The following is a 24,896-nucleotide window of genomic DNA, read 5'->3' as shown; positions in this document are numbered from 1 at the left end:
AAAATAGACACTGCTGCAACTACATGTTGACATTCTGTGAAAATGCTATCTTTGCAACACCTGGCAAACAGAGAAGTCCTTTTCTCACACAAGAAAAGAAACTGCATATTGCTGCCTGTAATGGGATACCACCCCTGGGCTGTCAGTTTTCCGCATGTGCTACTGAATAGAAGGACAGATCCGGGTGCAGGACTGCTACCCATAGGTGAACTTAACTACGGGCGGTCTTGGACACCCTTCAAAATAAATATAATAGCAAATTAAAAAAAAAAAAAAAAAAAAAAACATGCACCCTCAGGGAGTGGCCCTCCTGTAATCCAGAGCTTGGTTTAAGTGATAGGCGTCCACGCTGTTGCATAGCACTGCACATGATGTTTATAGCCGGCTGGTTAATGAGATCTGAGACATCCGCTTCCTTCCGGTCCGTTCACAGAAACAGCTCGCTGGATGCCCAGTGGCCTTATGTTCCCTCTGCCTTCTCCTTGTCCTCTGGGCTGGTAGAGGCCTCTGCTGAAGATGAGCCCTCACCACTCTGGTCACCATCATCTGCCATAGAGATGCGTTACATGTCTTAATTAATACATCTCCCACAGAGGTATAGCACATAGTCTTTATTCAATATATCTATCAGAAAGGTATGGTACTCTTCTTTATTTAATCTGCTACAGAGATATGGCACATGGCATATCTATAATAACATAAGTTATTTTGAGAACCCTGAGCGATGTCTTTATTTAGTGGCACAGTGAACACACTGATAAACTAACAGGCAGACTGCTCTCCTCATTTCAGCCTGTGGTCTCACTACACTGCAAATCCCACTCTGATTGAATGGCACTCCTTAGGGAAAATAGCTCCAGGAAGGCTGTAATCAGGTGATCCAACACTCCACTGGTTCAGGGACACGCGTGTCATGCTCTACATACACACTGCATCAGCGATTAAACAGAATTGTTGCTCAGGAGAAATTAAAAAATATTGAAAGTATAAGTGAGGAAGCCAACAGCTAATTTGACATTTAAATTAGTATTCAGTGCGCTATGAAGCAGTACTGTGGAGGTCTCCTTTATAAACAGAGCACATTCCCTTGTTCTGCATAGGGTATGCCTGTATCTTTATGTCTGTCCTTGTAATAAGGATCCAGGTTAGCCTGCTAAGGGTTAGTGCACTGCTGCTGGTTATCCTGCCCAGGATTAGCACACTGCAGTGGGTACCTTGTCCAGGTTTCATGCTCTGCAGTGGGTTTGCCTGCTAAGGGTTAGCACGCCGCAGCAGGTTAGCGTCCCCAAGTTAGTAAACTGCAGCAGGTTAGCTTCTCCAGTGTTTGTGCTCTGTAGCAGGTCAGCCTTCTCAAGGTTAGTGCACTATAGCGGGTTAGCCTGTTTAAGGTTAGCAGACTGCAGCAGGTCAGCCTCCTCTAGTGTGTAAGCCTTTGAGGTTAGCAGGCTGCAGCAGGTGCTGGCTCAAATGCATTAGTGCTGACTCGAAAATAACTGGATCAGGATGCACACACATCCAACTCTATCACCTCCCAGCCTGCTGATGTGAAGTACACAGACATCCTGTGGATGTTATTTTCCACTAAATAGGGATAATGCAGCACAGATACTGGGGCATGTTTTGGACAGAGAGGAATTGCTAAGCTGTTCCCATGATCTGTGTGACACTGCAGAGCTGGTCACCCAAAATGTCCTTGCAGACTTCAAATGAATCAGAACAAAGCATTATCCAGCAGTCACTTTAAAGGTCTTTTAGAAATTCAGGCCTTTGTAGATTTCCACTGAACCAATCCCCTGCATTCTAAATCACTGCAAAATAGATAAAATAGATAAAATATTCATGATGGCCAAACAATGGCCCAGAATAAAAAAAAACAACACATCACAGTCATTTGAGCAAATGTTTTCATTATTTTGAATTGAACTGAACCAATTAAAGCACTTAAGCCCCCACAATGCTTTAACTGGTGTGAAAGAGTCGAACATTAATGTTGTATTTAACTACAATGGTTTAGTGTTTCCACACTCCTCCTCGCCTGTCATCACTGGAAACTCTACCACTTGCTGTCCACACAAAGCAACAATATTGAAACGTGCGACTTCTCATCGTTTCACAGCTCAAACGACATGCAGAACAGGGCCTGTCTGCTCTCTCAGCAGCTGCCGTGCCGCTTCTGTTCTCTGTCACAGCAGAACTCGGACCACCCTTACCGCTAACGCTCAACTCCGCCAGTTTGTCTGGAAGGTCAGAGGTCCCCGCGCCAGCGGTAGACCCTAGAATATCCGGCAGGGCGTTGCGCCGACCAGTCCTCCCCGTGGCTGCGAAGTCGGAGACAACAGGTTCCACATCAGTCATCGCTAGGACTTGTCTTCATAGCATCATCTGGAAAAGAATAAGTGTGTGTTACCTGCTGGCATTCGTGTGACAGGCCACCTTGGGTCACTCCAAACTCTCCAAACACTACCACAACACACAGTTATTTACATTAATAGAAATAAACAATTACCATAATTAGATATAATTTAATGACAGGGTCTGTTGAAACAAAAATATAGAAAATGTGGGTGTACTCCAGGATCACGGCCTCTCTTCCGATGTCAAGAAGGACAATGCACCACATTATATTATTATTTACAATGACAACAACCATAACAATATTATAATTAAAAATATAACAGTCTCTCACAAGCTCTTCAGCTCTCAGTGTTTTTTCAAGTCCTGTGATCGAGTTGTTTACCTGAGTCTGACTATTTATTCAGAGTACTACTCTTACCTTCTCTTCTTCTGAACAGCAGTTACAATAACAATTATTTTCTTATTATTGAAAAATTAGGCAAAACTACAACAATAACTATCATCCTCTAGAAACAGAGCATTTATAACAATAACAACACTAATAAAATCGAGCATCACCCTTTACATCACAAGTAAAATGGAAATTTAAGGTATTAGTGCCTATAGGTTTAGTAACAAGTATCATGTTTCAAGCAATGAATACATAAGAGATAAGTTCACGTTCATACATAGGATATACTGGCTTTAAAGAAACAGATCATAAATACTGACCCCACACATTTTTCATTTAGTACTGAAAAAAATCCCCAGCACTGTCAGCATCGATTTATACCAACATAAATACAAACAGCAGCTCTGGTTCTTCAGTGCAGTCCTCCTATAACTCTCTTCCCTATCATGAGACATGATCAATAATTTTCAATTATCCATAATAATATCATAAATTTTATTCCATTTATTCTATAATTCTTGTGGGTTTATGGCCTCCTGGGTACCGTGTCCATTCAGAAAGGGTCTCCACATTGAAAAATTAAAAATATCCAAAGCCTTTTTACAAAGCTCCTACAACTATTAGGTGCTTAACTGACCAGAGACATAGGCATTTAAATCCACTCAAAGTAATCATTACACCATGTCAGGTACAGCTACAGTATATTATATAACGTAGCTACATGTTTATTTCATGCATTCACCACTGTTCCCTCACTGAAATGTCATGCCAATTAGAGTGCGCCCTTTTGCACCGTGAAGCACAAATGTCAATGAAATGGATTTCACTTCACTGGTGCACAATGACTTTGTTGTTACATACTCTGAAGTGCTATGTTTGGCCAGCAGAGGGCCCTCTATTTGTCACTGCAGAAAGCAATAACAAAATTCAGCTGTGGTATATAAAACGTGTCCGTGCTTGCAGATGTGCTCAGACCCAGGTGCTGTTTGCTTGTCTGAGATTTCAGTAATGTTCCATCCCTGTCATATCTTTCATATTCCTTGCCCATATAGTTCAAACTGTGTTACTTTGGCTCCATACAGCTCCTTAACTACCTATACTGTGTGCAAAGCTCACAGCATTCACAGAATACAAAACAATGTAATTAAAATGTGATATTCATAAAAAATAAAAATAAAATAAGAACAACAACAACCTCTCTATCACTCCTTTTCTGTCACCGTAGCTTTTTGACTTGCTCCCCCAATACTCCAACAGAGGGGTTCGGCTTTTGCTGGAGTTTAGGGGTTAAGGTTTTGCTGTAATTCTGCACTTTTAACTGAGCCATAATTTGGGCAGGAAGGTCACCTCACCTGGTGCGCCAGCTGCTGACAGGAAGGCAACTCTAAACCCGGCAGGAGCGTAAGCCTGTAGGCCAAGAATAGCTCATTGCAGCTCTGATGCCTCAAGGTAAGAGCGGGGATAGGGCAACCTAAGGAGAAGATGCAAGCTTTGATGCAGACACCGACCTTGCTGACTGACCTTGACCTTGAAGTCTGCACTGAGTGAGCTGCAGAGCCCTGACTTAGGGGACAGCACATACTCCTGCATACAGATACAGGTGGTCCAGAAGAAGCACCGATTTTAGCTGCTAAGCTTCCTTATGACCTGCCATGTTTTTATTTTCCTAACTACAGTTCAGTAGATGTATGATTAATTCTCCCCACAGGCAAAAAAGTAAATGTGATTTCTTGCACTTCATCAGATGATTTAGAGTTTAGAAGAGGTGGCAGAAGTTTTCTTGTTCTACAGTTTTACTGACACAGTGATGTAAATAAGTCACGTGTGGCAGGTGGTATATTACAGGCTCACACCTTCACTGTATAACCACTTTATAACACTACTTTACATTCTACTTTGTGTGTATCATTGGCCTCTCACATCAAAGAGAAGGCACTTCCTTAGTACATCTCCAGAGAGCTATATGATCACTCTGGCTGTGGTCAGATATAGCCACCATTTTATCAATCGCTTTCGGCAATGAAAAAGTTTCTTAGCTCTCATCCGCAAACCTATTTATAGCAGGCTCTAACCAATCACCTGGGACACCTGTCCTCCCTCTCTCTCAGAGGGTGATTTTTAGGGAAGAGTGCCACGATGGTTAATTACACTGATTAATTAACACTTCAGGTTGGGTAAGAACGTGAAGGAGTGCACGTGTGAAGATGTATTCTGTGTTGCGCAGCTGAGCGAAAGCTGGTAATGCAACCTGCTGTCAGGGCTGGAAGCTCCAGAATGATTCCTTCTCACATTAACTAATGCTCTCCACTCAGCTTCTCTTACCTCTGTTGCAATACTTCTGGAACCTTCCGCAGCACTCACCACAAGAGATCGCCAGATCCCCTGCCCACCATAGCAGGGACAGGAATATGAAGCACTGCCCTGAACTGGTGTGCTTCTTATCTCTCACATCATCACCTAGAGAGAATCTCAACAGGAGCTCTCCATAGGTCACTGCTTGGCCCTCTTCTGTTTTCCACCTACATTAAATCTCTTGGGTCGGGTTTTTCTGTACACTTATAATGTTGATACTAAGCCTTGCTTCTCCTTCCCCGCTCCTCTGACTCATAAATCTCCATATGCATTTCTACACATGCCTAACAGGAATCTCTGTCTAGACGCCAAACAATTACCTGACCTTACAGCGCTGATTGACAACCACTGGTCATCTGGCAGTTCCTCAAACTGCACAGGAACACATATAGAACTCTCATGGGACTCATAGTGTTGGAATGCGCTAACTGAAACAGTCAGCACTGCAGAATCATTAACCATCTTCCAATCACGACTAAAAACACATGTATAGAAACATAAAATGTAAAACACAGCTAAAAACACACCAGTAAAACCCAAACACAAAACACATATGTGAAAAATACAACTTATCTGATTTTACTAGTCCATGTTATCTGCTCATCGTGCTGCTGGGTTCTTATACTTTAGCAGTCATTTTCAGCTTGATGCTTATTTAGAATGTTACTGGCTGTGGCTCTTATTGCTGCTATATATATATTTTACATTTGCTGTCATGATAGCCGTCTGATTCGCTCTGCATAAGGGCGTCTACCTAATAAATAAATGAACCCTCCTCCAGCTCTGTAGCATATTCTGGCACCCAAAGCTTCCATATGTCTTTCCTTTTATATCTGCAGTCAGCAGAGGGTACCATCGATGATCTCATAAACCATGTGTGTTTGATAGCCTTCTCTAAAGACAGGCTCTGAGGAAAGAGCCTCAAAGCCACCTTTGTTTCGCTAAGAAAGTGTCAGTAGGATGAGAAATTTCCTTAGTACCCCCACTTCCTTTTACTTAAGTGGCTTCCTGTCAAACCATATGCTTTATGTATTTCTAATTCAGTGGTTATTATTTTTATATATCACTCATTTCCCTTCACTGATTTCCAGTTGCTGCTTGAGTTCTCTTCACAGCTTTTGTGAGCATTCTACTCCTCTTCTTCCCCAGTTCATCCCGCCTTCCTGCAGTTCCCTTCTTCCAGTGAAATCACTCCCTTCTGGCGGTCAATCTCATCCATTTTTTTCGTCCTCCCCAAATAGCCAGGCAACATTAGAATTGTGCAGTCTCCTATTATCCTGCTTCCTGATCCAAAGGACACACTTCATCAACCAAAAGCTCATATCCCTGCTCTCTATTGCAAGGCTATACATTTACTGTGCGCCTACAACTTTCTAAAAATCCTAATTCTAATAATTACCCACATAATGACACATAACCTGCCCTATCCAAACCAAACCTGATTTATATCTTTTTGCGTGTTGGTTAACTGTACTTCCATTTCAAGATGTGTATTGTGTTCTTGATTTAGTTAAATCATCAATGTAGATTTTGTTTTGCAGCGCATTTGTTACTTTAATTATCTCATGTATTGTAGGATGCCCCAAATAAGAATGGCTGCTACTGTAAGTGAAACAGTCTCTCACCATACTACCATGCTTCACATGTGCACTATTTAAAGGTCAGGTGGTGCAGAAGCAGCCCTACTGTATGTTCTGACTGTTTTTTCCCCTCTCAGCGTACTCTTTGCTGCGCTGGAAAAGCATTGCTTCCATTGCCCTGATATGGCAGACAAAGTGAAGGCTCTGAAAGCTGCCGCAGTGCTTTCTGACACTGGCATTAAGCTCACAACCTTTGAGTATATCACAGCCACTAAAATAATGGCGCTGGAAGCAGTGCCAGGGATTCCACAGAAGCCGGCGCCAGGAGACGGCAGCTTGCGAGCGTTTGACTGTGAACCTCTACATCCCCCTGCTGCCAGACATATGCCCTGTTTGATTAGTCAGAGTCCAGCTGCACTGCAGCCAGTAGGGCCATCTCATGCGAGTTTCCATTTTTACACCACAGTTTCTATCTAGCTAAGCAAGTACAAGGAAGTCCTGCACCAGAATCTTTCGGTGATATCTTCTCCCGAAAAGTCTGTAACTTTCACAACATTGTCAATAGTGTTTTTCAGCAACAATTCTATAATAAAATGAGCTTTGCTAAAGCTTTAAGCAGTATCTGTCACTTTTGAGTTGCTATTTGTTTTTAATCTAATATCCCACAACCTAATAATTGTTGTTGTTCCCTTTCCCCTAAACTGTTCTGAAGCAGGTATCGCCTTTACTGTGAACTGGGAACCTAACACCGCTTCACAAGACTGTAATCACTTCACAGAGTAATACATTACTTTATAGGCTTTTTAAAAAACATATTCCTGCATGGAAATCCAAGTGTTTCTCTGAAATGAGGTGGTCTGGATGCTGGTGAATATAATGTTCACATTTAATATTCAGTATTCAATTTTACAAGGTCCAACCTTTCTACTGGTTCTTTATGGAACTCATCACACTCAACAGTGCTGAGAGCTGAGCAGCATCTTTAATGAAAGTAAGTGTCTACTGTCTGAAGGTTATTCTGGGCGACAGCCTCACATTGTCATTTATGGCAAAATGCAAGAACTATCTGAAAATGTGAAGCTTGTGTAATGTGTTCAATATGTTTACATGGATGTAATACCAAGTCAATAAAAGACAATGCTGATACAATACACCATTGGTACCTCAACTGAAACACCTTCCTGGGCTTTCTTTTCTCATGCGACCACAGATTCTTTTCAGCCTTTAAGTAATTATGATTCTGTACAAAGCAGTTAAAAGGTTTGGCTAAAGTTGTATCCAGGATAAAATTAAACACTAATCCTGTTTAATTAATGAATGTACACAGAGAATATCTAGCTAGCTCTGGCCTTGAAATGGACCCCTGCCATTCAAGATTTATGCATTTGATTTATGCATTTGTTGTCTTTGAAGTGTATTGTTAATGGAATACATTAAAGTGAGAAAACAATACACTGCAGACAAATAAGCTCATTTCCACAAATAAATGTATCCTATTGTATGCTGCTGAAGTACCAGGAGATTAAAGCAGTTAAACACTGCCCATCACAGAATTAGCTCAAGCATATATTTTAAGCCTTCATGAATTGATTCATGAATAATCTAATTTATTTAATGCAACACTTGAAGATCTCTGATCAGCTTTAAGAGCTTTTAAATCATTCAAATTCTGATAAAATGCTTATGCTTTACTCAATATGATATTAAATAGATCTGAGCTTATTTATAATGAATGGTGTGTAAATGGGTAATAAATTAAAAGGCCATTTGTTTGAGATCCAAATTGCTAATGCTATGTCAACACAGGTGAATAGAACTATACAGTGACATGGCTATCATTTTAATGCCAAACTGTGTGAGTATACGACCAAAAAATGTAAAACATTTTTGTTGAGAAACAACCCTGCATTCATCAGCATAATGCGGTATGAAAAATATGTGATAATGTTTGTAAAACATGACTATTTGATAAGCAAAATTATCAATCAGATTTGCAAATTTCTATACATATTGCTAGTTTGGTTTCCCCATTGGCTGAAACCTGGCAAATGAATAAACATTCACGTGCCCCTGGAACTGGATATAACCACATTACTGCACAGTCCTTCCATATCTTTCAACACTGAAGACCAGCAGAACATAGACGGCCTGGAAATCCCTCGGAGAGATCAGTAACAAATAACAGTGACTTCACCTTCCCACCTCTCAGGAGAGAGGGTGATATCACGCCAATTACTACTTTTACTTCGAGGATTTCACAACTGTGGGCTGTTATTGAACCCCTCCTTTAGAAACACTAATAGTTTTTTTTTTCTCATAAACAAAGGGGACAGTAGGGGACCAGCTGTTCTTGCTGTATAATATCCATCCTCACTAATTTAAACTACTATATTCATGGTCTTTCTTGTGCTGGCATACTGGGCTCTCTTCAATAGGCCTTTGGTTCAGGAATGCTTGCACAATGCTGGCTGGTGATATGAGAGCATCAACATTACTTTTTATTATAAAGGTCTCAAAGGGAAATATATACCATGTTTTTACTGCTAGTTTGATTGTGTAAAAATGTAAGTCGAGGCAGGTGTAGCTATAAATAGAGCAGAACACATTTTCAATTTTGAAAATTCCCACAGAGTGATCACTGAAATGCTTAGAAACACTTGGGTTAAGAGGGGTTAATTCCTTTTCAAACGTCTGAATTATTTTTATGTGAACATGGAACTGAGACCGAATTGTATTATAGTTTTTACTTCGTACGTGGATCAGTGAGGATTTACACAGAGATTAACATGTTATGACCATCCACGTGACAAGCACACATTTCTTGCAATCAATTGTCTGACTTTATACAGCAGGTCAATACATAGATTCTACATTTTTCCCCAATTGAGTTAAGAAGTGTTTTGTGACTTGTGTTAATACCTTTTACTGTGGTGTCATGGAGGTAGGGTTTGCAGATATTAAAGAGACCAATCAGATCTTCAACTCAGCACCACTGGATAAAGATAAAGGCAAGTTTAGGGTTTACAGCAGTTTTATCCTATCACGTTTAACAGTTGTATTGCTGGTTTGCTCTGTAGCAAGATCCAGACATGATAATAATGCTTACTTTGCCAAAGAATGTGGTCACATGCTAACCAGCAAGCCTAATAACACAAAGCATTACCCAATCTTCCATCTATTGTATGATTTGTGCAGACCTCAGAATGAACTCATGGATGCTGTAAATCTGTGCTTACATTATGTGATTTATTAGAAAATGACGATGTCATGTTGCAGCCATGCATGAGAAGGCAGAAGGCAGTTTGTTAGTGCAGACCTGGGTAAGCTACACCGCACAGTACGGTAGAAACCTCACACACATGCCCTCACCAGTTAGAGTTCACCCGATGTCAACCCAACCCAATCTAAACCCAGCCCAAAAGTTGCAGATTCAATTCCTGGGCAGTGCACTGCTGATGTGCCCTTGAGGAATTAAATGAATCTAAACTGTTTTAGCAAACATATAGCTTTAAAAATGGGTAAAATGTAGAAAATGTAAGTCAAAAATGGGTAATATGTAGAAAATGTAAGTCAACCTGGATAATAGATTTTATCTATTATTTATTATTTATTTTTTTTAATAGATAGTCTTTTACTTATTTATTGTTTGTTTGTTTTAGTTGTGCCTGCTATTCAGAAGTCAAGAATTGAGTCAGTCCCTTCTTCTCACAACAGAGTGAGTCACTCCTGTCCCTTGTGTTCTTGGAGCTCACATATGTCAGCACAGGAAACCCTATGTTCTTCTCCATCAGAGTGCAACACTCCAATAGTGTGTCCAGTATGACTCCTGTAGTGTGTAGAGTGTCGCTCCCTGTAGTGTGTAAAGGCCAAGAGAAGGTCTTGCTGGAATACTTCAACAAATGAAGTCACGTGACCTGGGGTTCAATAAACAGTGGTTTGTTTGTTTTCTGTCCTGGACGGCTGGTGGGTCAGGCTTTGTTACACCCACTGTGGAAGGAATGTGCTTTTGAAGTACACTGAATAGACTCCATGAAAACTGCAACACATACCTTCAATAACGTGCTGCTTTACGTTTTGTAAAATGTGACAAATTCCAGCGTAGCTCTACAAGACCACTCAAAAACCTCCATCAGGTTTGAAAACACAAGCAGACATGCAGAGTTACCGCGGGCCTTGATCTCTGCACAGCCTGTCCAGCCCTTCCTGCCAGGTGCTTTACAGCACTCAGCTGCAGCTTCTCCTCAAGCTGGGCCTAACTGTGTCCACCTTTGCCAGCCTTCCTGCCGCCCCCCCCACCCCCCACCCAAGCAGGTTGAGGGACTTCCCCTGCACCAGTTTCCAAACACACTACGTGTTCACAGCGTGACTTCCATTCAGTTTCGCAGGAGACACCGAGTCACTGAGCAAGGCTGCCACGGGCACAAATAACACAGGGGCCTGCTTCAGCAGAGAGTCGCTATGTTATAGCTTTGTGTTAAATAACAAATAACAACATTATGCTCTATTAGTGATCTGGGCACTATGAAATGGTGAGGTGAGGTGAAAGCACCGAACCGTGATGATGCACACAGAAATAACAGGGCTTACGGACACTATTATTCAAACATTATGTAACCAACTAGGACTCTGTACACTACAAATGCAACGCGCACAAAAAACGCTCAATGAAATTAATCACGGACAGCGGCAACATTATTGCAAGCTTACAGTCTGTTGTTCGCAGTGTTTCACTCATTACAGTAAAAGCTTCTGACAGCGGTTGCCCGTTTAATCATGTTACGCCGCTCGCTGGACATCTTATTCCCAGCCATCCTTCGCTGTAGGGGGAAGTCACAAATATTCTGCCTTATTTATTTACTCACTGTAAACACAGACTTTTAAGATGTACGTGAAGGCTGATTAAGTAGATTGCTTCCCCAATTTGTGAAGCAACCCCACACGCAGCTATATTTGGAGAGACGGACCTCCTGCTGGGTGAGCTTCCCAGGGGACAAAGCTTGCAGTGTTTTTACTGCTGCTGTCACTCAGATGTCAGAAACCCAAACAATCAACCGCCTTTGCTGCATGAAGTATGTTGATTTCAATCAAATGGCTGAATTCACTTAAAAAATAAATACAAGCCTCATACATGGTGCTTTACGATTAGTTACACATTTATTAATTCACATCTGTATGTGGAGAGGAAAATTAATTTCAAAAGTCTTAGTTATTCAAAATAAAGGTTAACGACCAAAAAAAAAAAAATCATTGATTTATGCAAGGCCTTTTGTATAGCTTGATGTGTAATTATGAGCGGAGGACAGAGAGACGGAAGAAAACAACATATTTAGACGAGTTGAAGAGGAACCACAGTTTAGCCGGATGAAAGGTTTTAATCCAGGCCTATTTATAGCCCAGCCGACCTCGCTAAGGAGTGATTGGGATGAGATGGGAGGCAGTGAGAGTGGGCCAGCAGAACAATGTACAGATCGCAAGGGATTCAGGCAACACCCTGTTCTCCTTTTACATAAGGCGCCCCACCCCGGGAGAGTACAGGTCTGCCCACCAGTCTCCCAAACAAACACACATAATGGTCTGCATGGAACATTACATGACACCAGACTGCCCTGTGCATTTGCTGCTCCACACAAAGTAACAGGGAGCTAAAAGTAGATCTGTGACATGCAAACATATCAGCACACAATACTTAAACCGCTAATGTGATTGGTGAAGAGGATACAAAAGAGCTTGTCAACGAACAATGTGCTAATTTGTAACATGTCACTGAGGCAATCACTACACATGAGTATCATGCACAGGTCCATGAGAGCCACGCGCTTCCTATTTATATACCAGTAAATATACATAAAAGGTAAACATTTATAATAATCATTACTATTGGTGTTATTACTATTGCTGTTATTGTGCATACAATGATTATGACTGTCATGATTATTATTTAAAACCTTTCAGCAATCATGTATGTACACAATGGGCTTAATATGACTATGTCTCTAAAGAATGGATTGGCTGTGCAATACATTATTATTAATTATTATTTCTAGTTACTCCTGGCTTTCACAAACCCAAAATGAAAATCTCATCCCACCATCTTTTACATAATAAATGCACCCTCTTGTCTGTTGATCTTGGAGCATTGTAAACAAGGACTGTAATTACAAACCATTCTTATCACCAGTAATTAGCGTAGCCCACCATTACAATCTGGAATAATGAATATTTATAACTGCAATACACTTACAGTACACCATCCAAAAGTTAATGGCACATTAAATTCAAATCTCATTTTCAACGACTATAAAAATTCTCTCTATCTCTCTTCTCTTCCTCTCTCTCTCTCTCTCTCTGTCTCTCTCTGCATGTGTGTATATATATATATATATATATATACACATCTCACTATAAATCTCACACAGCTTTGAAGTGCAGAAAGCAAGTGTGTGATTTTGGACCATTCTACATTATGGTATTTGATGGTACATTCACAGGGAAGAGCTGGTTCATACTCCCATTGAAATAAACTCTGTTCCAGCAAACATTCTGAAATATTAAAGCAATAATTAACCTTTACCAACCCTTTGATGGAAAATATAGATTAAAACAAGTCAATGTGAAATGGTGATGGTTGTGGGGATAGGATTTCACTGGCTTTCATGGATTCCTTCACTATATACTCTACAGACCACCCCAGAGCTCTGTGTATTTTATTAATACTATTACTGTTACTATGATATTGCTAGTAACATGACTACTACTATTAAATATTTCAGTCGAGCTATATTTTACCAGGAAGTACCACTAAAATATGCCATCTCTAGTACAAGGAGATATGGTCAGGAAGGTGCTCTACAAAACAATACACAACATTTTTAAAAAAACAAATCATCTTAAATCAGCAAGCACACAACAGGATAAACTGTACTTCATGCCGTAGCCTGTACTATTCGCATAACGGATGCTGTAATCTGGATTTGTAGTTATCAAGAAGGATGAACTTATCGAATTGTAAAGTGGTTTGGAGGTTGCTCCAGGACAATGGGGTAAACATTTGGACCATAGGGATACTCAAAGATTCTTTTCCTAAGTTCAGTTCTAAATCTTGGTATATTTAAAAGAAACAATTCTACGAATTTGTAGGCATAAGTTTCCAAACATTAGCTAGGGTGGCTGTTTATATAGAACAACTTTATAAACAGCAACACGCCAGTTATTTAACCTTCACGTTAGTATGGGGTGCCATGTAAGCTTTGATTCATAATACAATGAGGAGCTTGCAGTTGTGTGGAGTTGCTGCATGCATACAAACTACATCACCAAAATTAACACTGGAGAAATCCAGACTATTTCATCTAGCATGAAACATGAGGCCACCTGTATTTTCAATGCTCTCACAAAATTGTGCACAATTACATTTTTCATGCTTGAGATCAAGTTATGTATAACCTGACACATTTTCATTAGTATTTCACTTCCAGGGTGTAAACTTCCACATTGTGCATAGTTATTTATGGTTCACAGGTATTTCAAGCATATAAATGGCAGCAGTTTGGTCTTTCAGAATTCGAGGCAAGTTTTATATTACAGATTGTTTCACTAAAGAGGGCATATGTCAGTATGAACTGCGTTGTGGCTGCCATGCTGACTGCACCCCTCTAATCATGCTAACCCTACCTCCCAACACATTGACCGCCCCACCATACTTTTCTTATGTTCTTTTCTTATGTTTCCAAGGTCTGAACTGTTAAAGCACCAGAAAGTGCTTTGCTTGAAATGACTAATTTACTACATATTGATGCCAGAACTGGCAGAGATGCTGGTCTATTTGCCTTGCAGCTCGTGTCTTAGAAAGTGCCTCCTTTGACACTCTGTTGAAGAATCACCTTGAGAAGATTTATCAACGGCTCATGAAGGAGGAGGACTCACTCAAGCAGGAGACAGGAAACGGTTCTCAAAGCCAATCAATAATGCAGCCCTCACAGGGAGGTGCCACCATTTATATCTGGGGGTTTGACCGTGAAATGTGTAAAATTATGGTCAATGCGGCATCAAACTGATATGAAAACACATTCTTCTCTCATCAGCCACGCACAGACACAGTAAGAAATGCATTGGCATCCAGCAGTAAACCAACATTTACATCAATTTACATACATTTCATATGAAAATGTAAATGTATGATCCCCCACACATATACAAATACACACACACGCGCGCTGCAGCATATTTCACAACCACTTTTCTCTGAGTGATGATTCTCTATTTTTTTCTGTCTTTTCATTTCTCGTCTATCACTGTCTTTGATCCCGACCCTCAGGTCCTTTTCATCTCAGAATCATCCTGACAACATGCAGGCAATGTGATGCCATATATATATATATATATGTATATATATATATATATATATATATATATATATATATATATATTTATATATATATATATGTATATATACTGTACTGTATATTTTATACTATGGACACATTATGTATATAATCATCAGATTATATATCATATAGTATCAGAAAATGATGTATTTTAGTATTAAGCCTAATCATTCAGGGATGTAAAAACCTAGGCTGAATCATAATATAAAAAAACAAGATTTTAACTAGTTTTAACTATGCATAAATTGCCTACATCACTGTATGTATGGGAACTATTTTTGATGCCAGTGAAATCGAATGATCCATACATTATTTGCCACGTTCACAATTCAATATTTGTTTAAGGCAGTCTAGATTGTGGATGTAAATTAATAATTCATACTCAGCAATGAAGATGATTCCCAGTGGAGTGTGAAGTCCTTGAGCACTGAACAGAGATCGTAATGTGGCACACAGAGATGTAGATTTGTATTTTGCGCAATGAAAACTGAGAACAAGGAAATGGGAGAGTCACTGCAGGACTACGGTGGGAGAAACAAAAAAAAACACAACAACACGCTGCACCAACTGTCAGATTTTTCCATTGTCCTGGGTACAAAGAGTCTTAACTCATTATTTCGTGTTTGCTGAAAAATGAAAAAGATAAAAGGATGATGAATCCGGGTGGTTTAAGATGCGGGTAAAGTCCTTCCCCTTTGACTCCACCTGCCCACAGACTGAGTGGATAATGCCATTTCCCCTCTGTGCGTTATTGTTGCATTCCATCATTGCTTCAGCTCCATACTGAATATGAATGACAGAAATAAGCTCAAGGGATTCCTCTGTAAGGGAGTTGACCTGACCACAGAAACAGACTCCACATCCGTGTTCTCTCAACCACGTGCTCCACTTAAGAAATTAAAAATCCATCCATCTACAATGTGCATATCCAATATAACCCAACTGATATTTTGCAACAGACAGAGAGCTCCAGCTCAACAGGAAGTAGGAAACTGGCCCAAAAGTACTGTGGGTCACAGCAGGCCAAATGGATAATCATTACGTGTTGCACCTGACCCAGAGAAGCAACAGGGTTCTTCGCTGAAGTCCAGAACACAAAACGCCTGGCACATTTAGAAAGTGCAGTACTGCACAACTGTTGTGTAATAAGTTGAAGGCCATCTGTAAACAGTACAGCCACCTCTATTTAATGGGTCTCTGTCATGTCAATCAGTAACAGCTTCCTTCCTTCCTGAATCCCACAAGGGTAAATGAATTATTATACAGACATGTTTAATTGTTTTGTTTGTTTAAGACATGTATTAATACACTGATTAAAAATCACTACGCATGCCCTTATGGGAATGTTACTGAATTAAAATGGAGGGTGTTGTTCTCTCAGCATTTTCAACAGAGACATAAGGAGGGATTCAATATTTCCAATACAGTTTTCCAGTTGCCCTGGACAGAGGGCCGGAATTTATAATTACTCCATTGATCGGAGAGTGAGCGCGAGAGTACCTTTAGCGGAGCGCTGCATTCCACAGCGTGGCGAGAGCCAATTACCATTGAGCTGAGAGTAGAAGATGAGAGCTTTAAGGAGAAAAAAAAACAGAGAGAGAGAAACCCTCCCGAGGCCTTGCATGTCAAACACCAACACAGAATCCATGAGACGCTCACGAGTGCTTTGAAGAGTCATCAAAATAAGAGCGTCAACCTCAGCTGAAGCAGGTTTTACTGAAGAGGATGCAGATTTCCCTAAATGAAGGTCTCTGTGTTTCAAATGCTACATACTGTCAGCATTTATCCTGCTAATCTAGTCAGATTTCATTTATGAAAGAGATTGCTTTACAAGCTTTTGATAACTGGCGCCACGCATCTAAAAAGCCTTTATCTGTCTCTCACTGGCTTCACGATGCAGCAATCAAGTTTCAGTTTTTCTCTACAAGATGGACTTTCTTGTATAAATGTGCTTTTCTGTACCTCAATACTCGCAATCTAGAAAACGTGAAATGTGTGCAGTGTAAATAAGGTGCAGCTGAACGCCACAGCTCATTCCTGTGTGCAATTAGACACACTGGCTGCTAACACAAATACTATTCCAACGTGACTTTAGAACTGTCGCAGTGAATTACGCAGGGCCATATCGCCTTCCTTTGTTCATGCTCATGAATCACCGCATTTGTCACAGTCTTCTGTTTCCTGAAATGCACAGAAGAAAAACACCGGGACGCCTGTGCAGCCCCCTCTGGTGTATCTGAGAAATCTGCCGACTAATCTGGTCGAGCTTCCAGCTCTGAAAATGCCTGTCTGTCAGCAGGTCATCAAACTGTATGACATCACAGAACAACAACAACAAAAAAACAAACCAATGAAACCACAAAGCAACCTGTGAAACTTCAGTCATACTAAAACATCTGTGCCGTCATTCACCAACACAGCAAGATTGATGACCTCAGATAAGGACCATTACACCAGAAACATTGTTCAAAGCTTCATTCAGATGTGAAGCACAGAGCAAGCAATTTTCGGGAACCTTCTCTCCGGACATCCATTGACATTGCAGATACGCTAAAGCGGTAATCATAGGTCGACACCTGGCCTGTGACAGTGACAGTGTAACAGCACAGCACTCAAAGTGCCATCTCACACCATAATTGTGTTTTTTTGTTGAATCATTTTTTTTCCCTTTCTTTCTTCTCATTGTAATGACAACCGCTTATTCTGCAGTTTGAAATTAACAGCTGCCTTTTGGTTTTCTTGTCTTCATGAAAACAGTTTCTCTGTAGCTTCTGTGTCTGCCATCCCCTTTCATGTGTACTGAAACCACAACATAGTCGGTAACTGTCTTTATTTTTCCATTTTGATGGCTTCATTCTTTCTTCTCGCTTGCTGTCAGAGTCCTACATAATAAATCACCCTTTACGCAACACTGCGTTTCAGATAATGTGTATTTCTATGAAGAATATCAAGCAGATATGGCATAGACAAGTGAACAGTGGGCCTGCTGTTGACTTTTAGTTGTTTTTTTATTGTTAATAGCAGAAAGCAGAAGTTGTATTAGTTAGCAGTAGTACCATGATCATTAGGTCATTTAGCTGTAAATATAAATGTAAATAATTCCTACAAAGTGTATCACAATCACAGCACAGCATCCTATAATCATTTAGTTCACAGAGTACGGTTACCAGTATCCTCCAAATGTCATATATATATTATGTTGTTAAACACTGAAACAATAGCACATGAGTAATTAATAACCTAGATGTAATAATTAAAAATTTAAAAACTCAGTTACGTTTACTTTTACTTGGCTATGGAATAGTGTTTGTTATTAGGTGATGACTTCCGTTTTCCATTATTTAAGATCCTGGAAGTACTATCTGTTTTCTGCCAGTATAAACACTGCTGTTAATTACTGTAATTAAAAACAGGCCCTACTAATTTTGACAGGCCAGGTGAAACAGGGAACAGGCTGCTAAAACAGCCCTTTGCCAAACATGGTGATTACTACAGTCATACAGCAGTCATGGCCCTGTCATTGGGTTAATGAACTAATAACAGCTATGTACTGTTTGTTACACTATTGGATTAATAACAGGATGTAGCTTTACAACTGCCATGATCCTGAAAGTTCATACAATTCTGTTACTAATGTTTTTATCAACATAAATTTGTAGTGTCCCTTTCTGTGAGGGTAATGTTTCTGTAACCACAACACTCATCAAACCACTACACTTTATAATTATTTCAGTGTTTATACATTATGTTCCAAGTATTTGCCTACTTAATGTCTGTCAGCAAGCCCTATGTATAAAATGATGAGCATGTGTTTGGTTCACATTCCAAAACACAATTTTAGCACATTCATTTGCAGCCAGTGACACAAACTGAGCTGTGATATGCAAATACAGATAAACAACAAACATGCATCTAATTTCAATCTATTAGAAGAAGCTAGCAATAAATGACATGAAGGCATTTGGTTATAAATGGTCAGCTGACAGCTGATGAGGTTCATTCAGTTTGTGGCACAACCCCACATCAAAACTGGGAACATCGATTTCCTCTGATTCTCTGTAATCACCAGTTACTCTGAAATGCAAATGTTTACACTGCTTTTCAGACATCAGGCAAGGAAAATGTGAACGTATTTATCCGGCATGTCGTATTTTAACTGCCATTGTAGCTCACAGCATGATCTCTGCTTAGAAGACTCGTGTTTATTTCACCATGGGTTATTTGCACAATCCTTTACATATTGTGAGAACCTAAAAATCAGCATGATGTATTGCATTTCAGACACATGACTAAAGATGTTCTTTCAGACAGGGAGGAGGGGGTGCTCTGTTGTAAGTATATGAGGTGTTGGCAAGAAGGCTGGAGGGTAGGAGGGCTAGGCATGCATTGCCCAGAGGAAGTGGGCCTGACTACCATGTGTCCACAGCTTCCTCAGCTGTCACACAGGATGTGCATCCACATCTCATTTCTACTTTTAGCATCTTCATTATGGAACACAACTGGACTCTCCCAAACCACTATGCATTTACAGTGACTCTGTCCTTGAAAACAGGATTTCAACAGTTTTCAATGCTTTCATCATAAAATAAATTATGACCAGATTATGAGGCATCTGACTGCCTGGTCATAAAGATTGCACACTGTAGTATAAATTGAAAACTAAATTTAAAATTTCTAATAAAGGACTATCCTATAATGGCCAATTTAACTGTTAGCAGAAAGACTGTCCTCTGTGATTAACAGATGAGTCAAAACTGAATAAAACTGCTACACTCTCTCCCCACCAGCAGCATGGTTGTAGGGCCCACTTGTAATCATGCAGTGTCCTTTACATGTAGCATACATGTGAGTGCATGCAAAACTGATGGTAGGGCTTCATTTACACTGTAAATAGGCCTCTTCATTCAGAAAACTGAATGGCGAGAGAAATAACTAGGATTAATGTCTCTAATTTACATTATCAAATGCACTCATACTTTTTGGAATAAAGGTAGGACAGCAGGGAATAATGTCTGTTCCCTGTGACAAGTTAAAGACTAAAGCATTTTGATGAGATTAATACAAGGCTATGGTACTGCAGGTTATATTTGGGATAAAACCTTTTCCATAAATCACTTGTTTCCTACAGTTTTCTTTTCTTCGTGATTCAGATTTAGCAGACTTAAAAGTGCCCATTTTTCTGTCAAACCACAGAGTTCTAAATGGAGGTGTTGATTGCAGAATGGATTAGATGAGATTGAAGATTACCCTCTTAACAACAGGAAGGAATCTGGTAACAAAAATAGAATATGCACACCTGTAGATAAATGTAGTGTGCAGGGTACATCCAAACCTACTTGTCCTATGCACTAGTGAAACATTTGTGAGGTCATGTCAGGCTTTGTGATAAACAGAAACACCAGGACAGATGGAATATAGAGTTTTGGTTGTTTCTTCAGAGTATTATCTTGAAATTAAAATGATTTTCTTTAAAAGATCAAAAAGACATACGTGACATGTTTTTATTGCATAACCAAAATGCAGTGGGATAAGCAATGTGAGCACTCAGTGGGCAAAATGCCAAATGGCAAATGCCAAGCACCATGTCAGTTTCACTTAGCATATTGTCCCATTATTGCCCTGGTGCCACCATTGACAAAAGCCTAAATCCAAAGTTTAACTGCAACAACACACCATATAACTATATGAAAGGAAAAAAAAGTCAGTTTCTCTACATTATGATATTTTCACAGTTCAGTTGACAGCTCTCTCATCTTCATGTAGATTAACATGCTTTTTTTCTCACTAATGTAATAGTGATACCCACTAAAGCTAAACGGCACTTCTTCTCTATGTAGTCTGCCTGTTTTGTTCACTGGCCATACCATGGGCTACTTCAGACAGTCCTAGTAACATGATGGTGAACTGTATTTCACTTAGCCACAAGTATCTGAATACACTGCTAGATAACCATTATAAATGCAAGGGTTAGAGCAAAATCAATCAAATCAATAATACTAAGCAATTGTGAGAAGATATTATCATAAAGGTATTATTGTTGATGTTAGCTACTGTTCTGCGTCACAAAATGTCAGATCTCTGATAAATAATACGTGATAACAGACGTTGTAGGCTTGATTTAGAGTCTCTATATATATCTCTCATGGTATGACAGGTACAAGCCAATTTAATTCCTGCAATGTACCTTGGTGATTCAGACTAATGTTCTGATTCAAGGCATGCCATTCACTATCAAAACTTTCCATAATTGCGTCGTGCTGACATCATATATGTCGTGGGGAGCCGGATTTCACTCTCCCTTTTAACCATATAGGAAAAAATCAAACATTTTCACGGGCTGGAAATGTTGTGTTGTATAAATATGAATGTGTCCTGAATTTGGGCAAATCAGTGAGCTGAGCTCCCCCACAGACACTTAAACATGCCCTATAGAAAATTTGCATTTATTCAGTCAAGCTTGCTCTCATCCGCGTTGACGTTGCTGATAGTTCGTTAATCAATCTGCTGTGCAATCTACTTGCGTTATTTGACTGTTATTCAGTTACCAGCATTCATGCTGCCCAGATGTACATATGGTTTGCTTTGTGTTCGATGCCACTGTTAAACTATAAAAATGCCACCAACAGCACAAAACACTGATCGCAAAACAAACATCATCATAACCCATATTAACAGAACCTCAATTTTGCACTACGGGGCACTGACAAGTGTTTCACCATCACTTACATAATTCAACCGGAGAGCTATACAATAACAATAGCTACAGTGGAAAAGCTACAACTGCAATGTAACTTAGCCACACATTGTAGCAATCCAGCAAGCAAGCACACAGACAACTGGATGTCGTTAATTTCTAAAGAAATACGCCGAAAAAAATGTGCCTTACTTACCCAGCATGTAAAACAGATAGTGGTGACCAGAACTGTAGATTGTGCATTTACAATCTGGAAATGAATCGTCTATCCATCCGGAGAACTTTGAGCGTTCGGTTCCCTGTCATTGTAATTCACGATTCTCTGCCAGTTCCAGCGCGAGCATAGTTACCCCCTCGGCCGTGACATCACGCGGGCACGTTCCATGTCCACAGAAGGGAGCGCGCAAAGAGACGAAGCAACAGCACATGGGGTTGGGTGTCCTTGAACGTGAATGGGTTCTGAAAAATTTCTGGGAGAAAATAAAAAAAAACAAAAAACAAAAAACAAAACAGGGAGTTCTAGGAGAATTAGCCATCTCGCATATTTGAACGCATAATTCTGCTTGCGCTTGAGGGTTTCAGTTTATTGATTGATTTGTCTGTGCAGAGTTTAACAATGGCATCACCCTGGAGTTGGAACTCTCAACAGGCAGCCTAATTTGCTTCTATAAACAGTTAAGTAAAACAAGTAGCAACAGTCAAATGTATAGTGCTTACGCGAAAAAAAAAAACAAAAGAAAAAACGGGTGGGCTTGTTTGACTTTACTGCACCTTGGCAACGCAAGTGCCATCATTTTGACATTCGTGAGTTGGAATTTGATCATCTGTAATTTAAAAAGAATCGTGTGGAATAAATATACGATAGTTGAAACTGTTTCTAACAACACTGATCATTTAGAAATTGTTTCTTCAGCCAGCGAAGATGAGGTGGAGTAAATCAATTTAGAGGGAGTTACGCCTTTCACTGGTTGTTTAACTGGCTCTTTCATTTTGTTAACTTGCAGAAATGAAATGAACAATCTTTCCTAATATACAACACCATTAATCACGGAGAAGGAGGGATCCAGCCTGAATGCTGCACGTGTTTGAAATTCCAGGGAAATTGTATCAGTACATTCACCCGAAATAAAATGAATAATGACGGCTTCGGGGGATGCACATGGAATTTTAACAGTGATGAGCCCCACAGACAGCTCCTTAGAAATTAATTTTCTGACTTGTAATTGTGATTTTAAATATGCATGTATGTACGTGTGGGGTGAAACTGAACACATGCAAATCTCTCCTGGCAGATCGAGGATGTGTGAGAAAAATCTGGTGTAGATGTACCCTATAGGTCATGTAGCCTACAATACGGACAAAAAATGTCATGTTAAGAAGGCCTTATATGAGTTATACAGTAAAAGTCACTTTCGGTGCTATCGCATCAAAATGACTTGTGTTTCCTCGTTGTTCTGTTTAGGCAGGCGCTATGGATATTTACAACCCTCTATGGCTTCAGTACACACTGGCTGTGGTCTCTTCTTTGAATAAAGAACCTCCCTCAACCCCTCAGTACAGAGGCAGATATACCTGGACCTTTTCTGAATTGTGTTGCATACATTTTTCCTGGTGTGAATACTGTGTTGGGATAAGGAGTGATCCCATTCATTTACAAAATGACCATGGCACCTAAGGCTCCCTGGGAGAATTAGGCTACAGTGTCCCTAATCTTCTGTGATGCACATTAATACAATTAGTTTCAGGAATACATAACAGGTCGTCTTTGCTGCCAAAATTGGTCCACTAGTGAGTCATTTTCCAGTGTTGCATTAAATGTGAATGATCTGCATTTGAAAACAGAGGTGTCTGTGGTACCTTGGTCAAGCCATCTGTCGCACTGTCCAAAGTAGGAGGAAAAACAGTGCTTAGAGAGTGCTTTGGGAGGTTTTATTTCTGTCGAACACATAAAAATGAGATGAGAGAACTGTGATTTGGGAGTACTGATTATGTAGATGAAATCTAAGATTTCTGATGTCGTCAGTCCATGATTTCCTTTACCTAGTACTGATTTTATCACAATAGTGAAAGTGTCCTTTTCTGTCCATTCTAGAATTTTCCCCATGCTTCAGTGGGTTAAAGCACAGTACAGGTGTAGGCTTGGTGTTTCTTTTTGACTCAACTCTGAAAAACCTGTGGTGTTTATAAAGTTTATCACATATGTTAGAGCCAATGTGTTTTCACTGCTTGCTTTATGAACTTGCAATTTCCTCCTGCCTGTACCCAAAGATATTCATATACCTGTGGATACTGTACATTATCAATGTCAGCTTAATTGCAGCACTCAACAAACTTGATCATTTGCCCTAAAAACATAAAGCCTATACTGATGCAAAACTGGCTATCATGAGAATATGTGCAACAATATGACATAATGTGTTTTTAAATCTATTAAAAGTGTTGCAACAATATGACATAATGTGTTGGTAAATCTATTAAAAGTGTTAACTGTGTGACACTATTACTATTTTATTACTACTATCACTGCTCTTTATTTCACACTTGTATACATTAGATGTATAATCTATATTCTACTATAGAATACTGATATATATAATATGTATGTGTGTCTGTGTGTGTATGTGGAGAGAGATAAACTGATATGTCTCTTTTCTACAGATAGAATTTGCATGTTCCTGTGCTTCAGAGTAATAACCTATAGCAATAAAATACAGTAATAAGCATGGAAATAAGGCTAGAATAAGGACAGAAATGCTACAGCCTTTTATTTACAGAATTGTTCTAGATCACTGCAGAATTTTTCTTTTCCTATTACAGAAGAAGCTTCCAGGATGCTCCTCGGTCCCCTTGACAACAGATCTGCTCTATAAATAGCAGGCTCCTAGAAATGACCTTGTGATGACAGGGAGGTGTGGGTGCTGTTAGCATTCCTCTGCAAAACTGTCTGCTTCACAGTTGGGCATTTGGGCCAGGGGATGAATCTAAAATCTGTGTTTATGATAAGTGACGGTCACCCCACCCATTTCCTAGGGTTACACTGATCAGGTGAACACTGAAGGGTGACACAGCTCTCATGCAAAACTCAGTAAATGGCTGTGTTCTTAGGACATGAAGGGCATAATGTCAGTCTGTCTATAAAG

The 24,896-nt window shown here is 39.8% G+C and overlaps 1 protein-coding gene across 1 annotated transcript; it reads right to left on the bottom strand.

Annotated features, from left to right (window-relative positions):
- Window positions 1–308: 308 nt before the first annotated feature.
- Window positions 309–22,068, bottom strand: pkib (protein kinase (cAMP-dependent, catalytic) inhibitor beta). Its single transcript, XM_036549164.1, has 3 exons — window positions 21,953–22,068; window positions 2,211–2,382; window positions 309–546 (listed from the first exon to the last, which is right to left on the bottom strand). Exons 2-3 carry the CDS (start codon window positions 2,353–2,355, stop codon window positions 461–463), a joined length of 231 nt encoding a protein of 76 aa, XP_036405057.1. The 5' UTR covers window positions 2,356–2,382; window positions 21,953–22,068; the 3' UTR covers window positions 309–460.
- Window positions 22,069–24,896: the final 2,828 nt, after the last annotated feature.

The sequence above is a fragment of the Megalops cyprinoides genome, chromosome 17 (assembly GCF_013368585.1).
Source record: "Megalops cyprinoides isolate fMegCyp1 chromosome 17, fMegCyp1.pri, whole genome shotgun sequence".
NCBI lineage: Eukaryota > Metazoa > Chordata > Actinopteri > Elopiformes > Megalopidae > Megalops > Megalops cyprinoides.
Note: the sequence above shows the minus strand (reverse complement) of the source record. Positions and strands in the feature narration are given on the sequence as shown.

Bases quoted from the DNA above. Each gene is read 5' to 3' on its own strand.
- pkib (XM_036549164.1), bottom strand. From the start codon at position 2,355: ATGACTGATGTGGAACCTGTTGTCTCCGACTTCGCAGCCACGGGGAGG. The intron at 547-2,210 runs GTAAGGGTGGTC...TCTCTATGGCAG, and splicing joins GGCGGAGTTGAGCGTTAGCG to ATGATGGTGACCAGAGTGGT.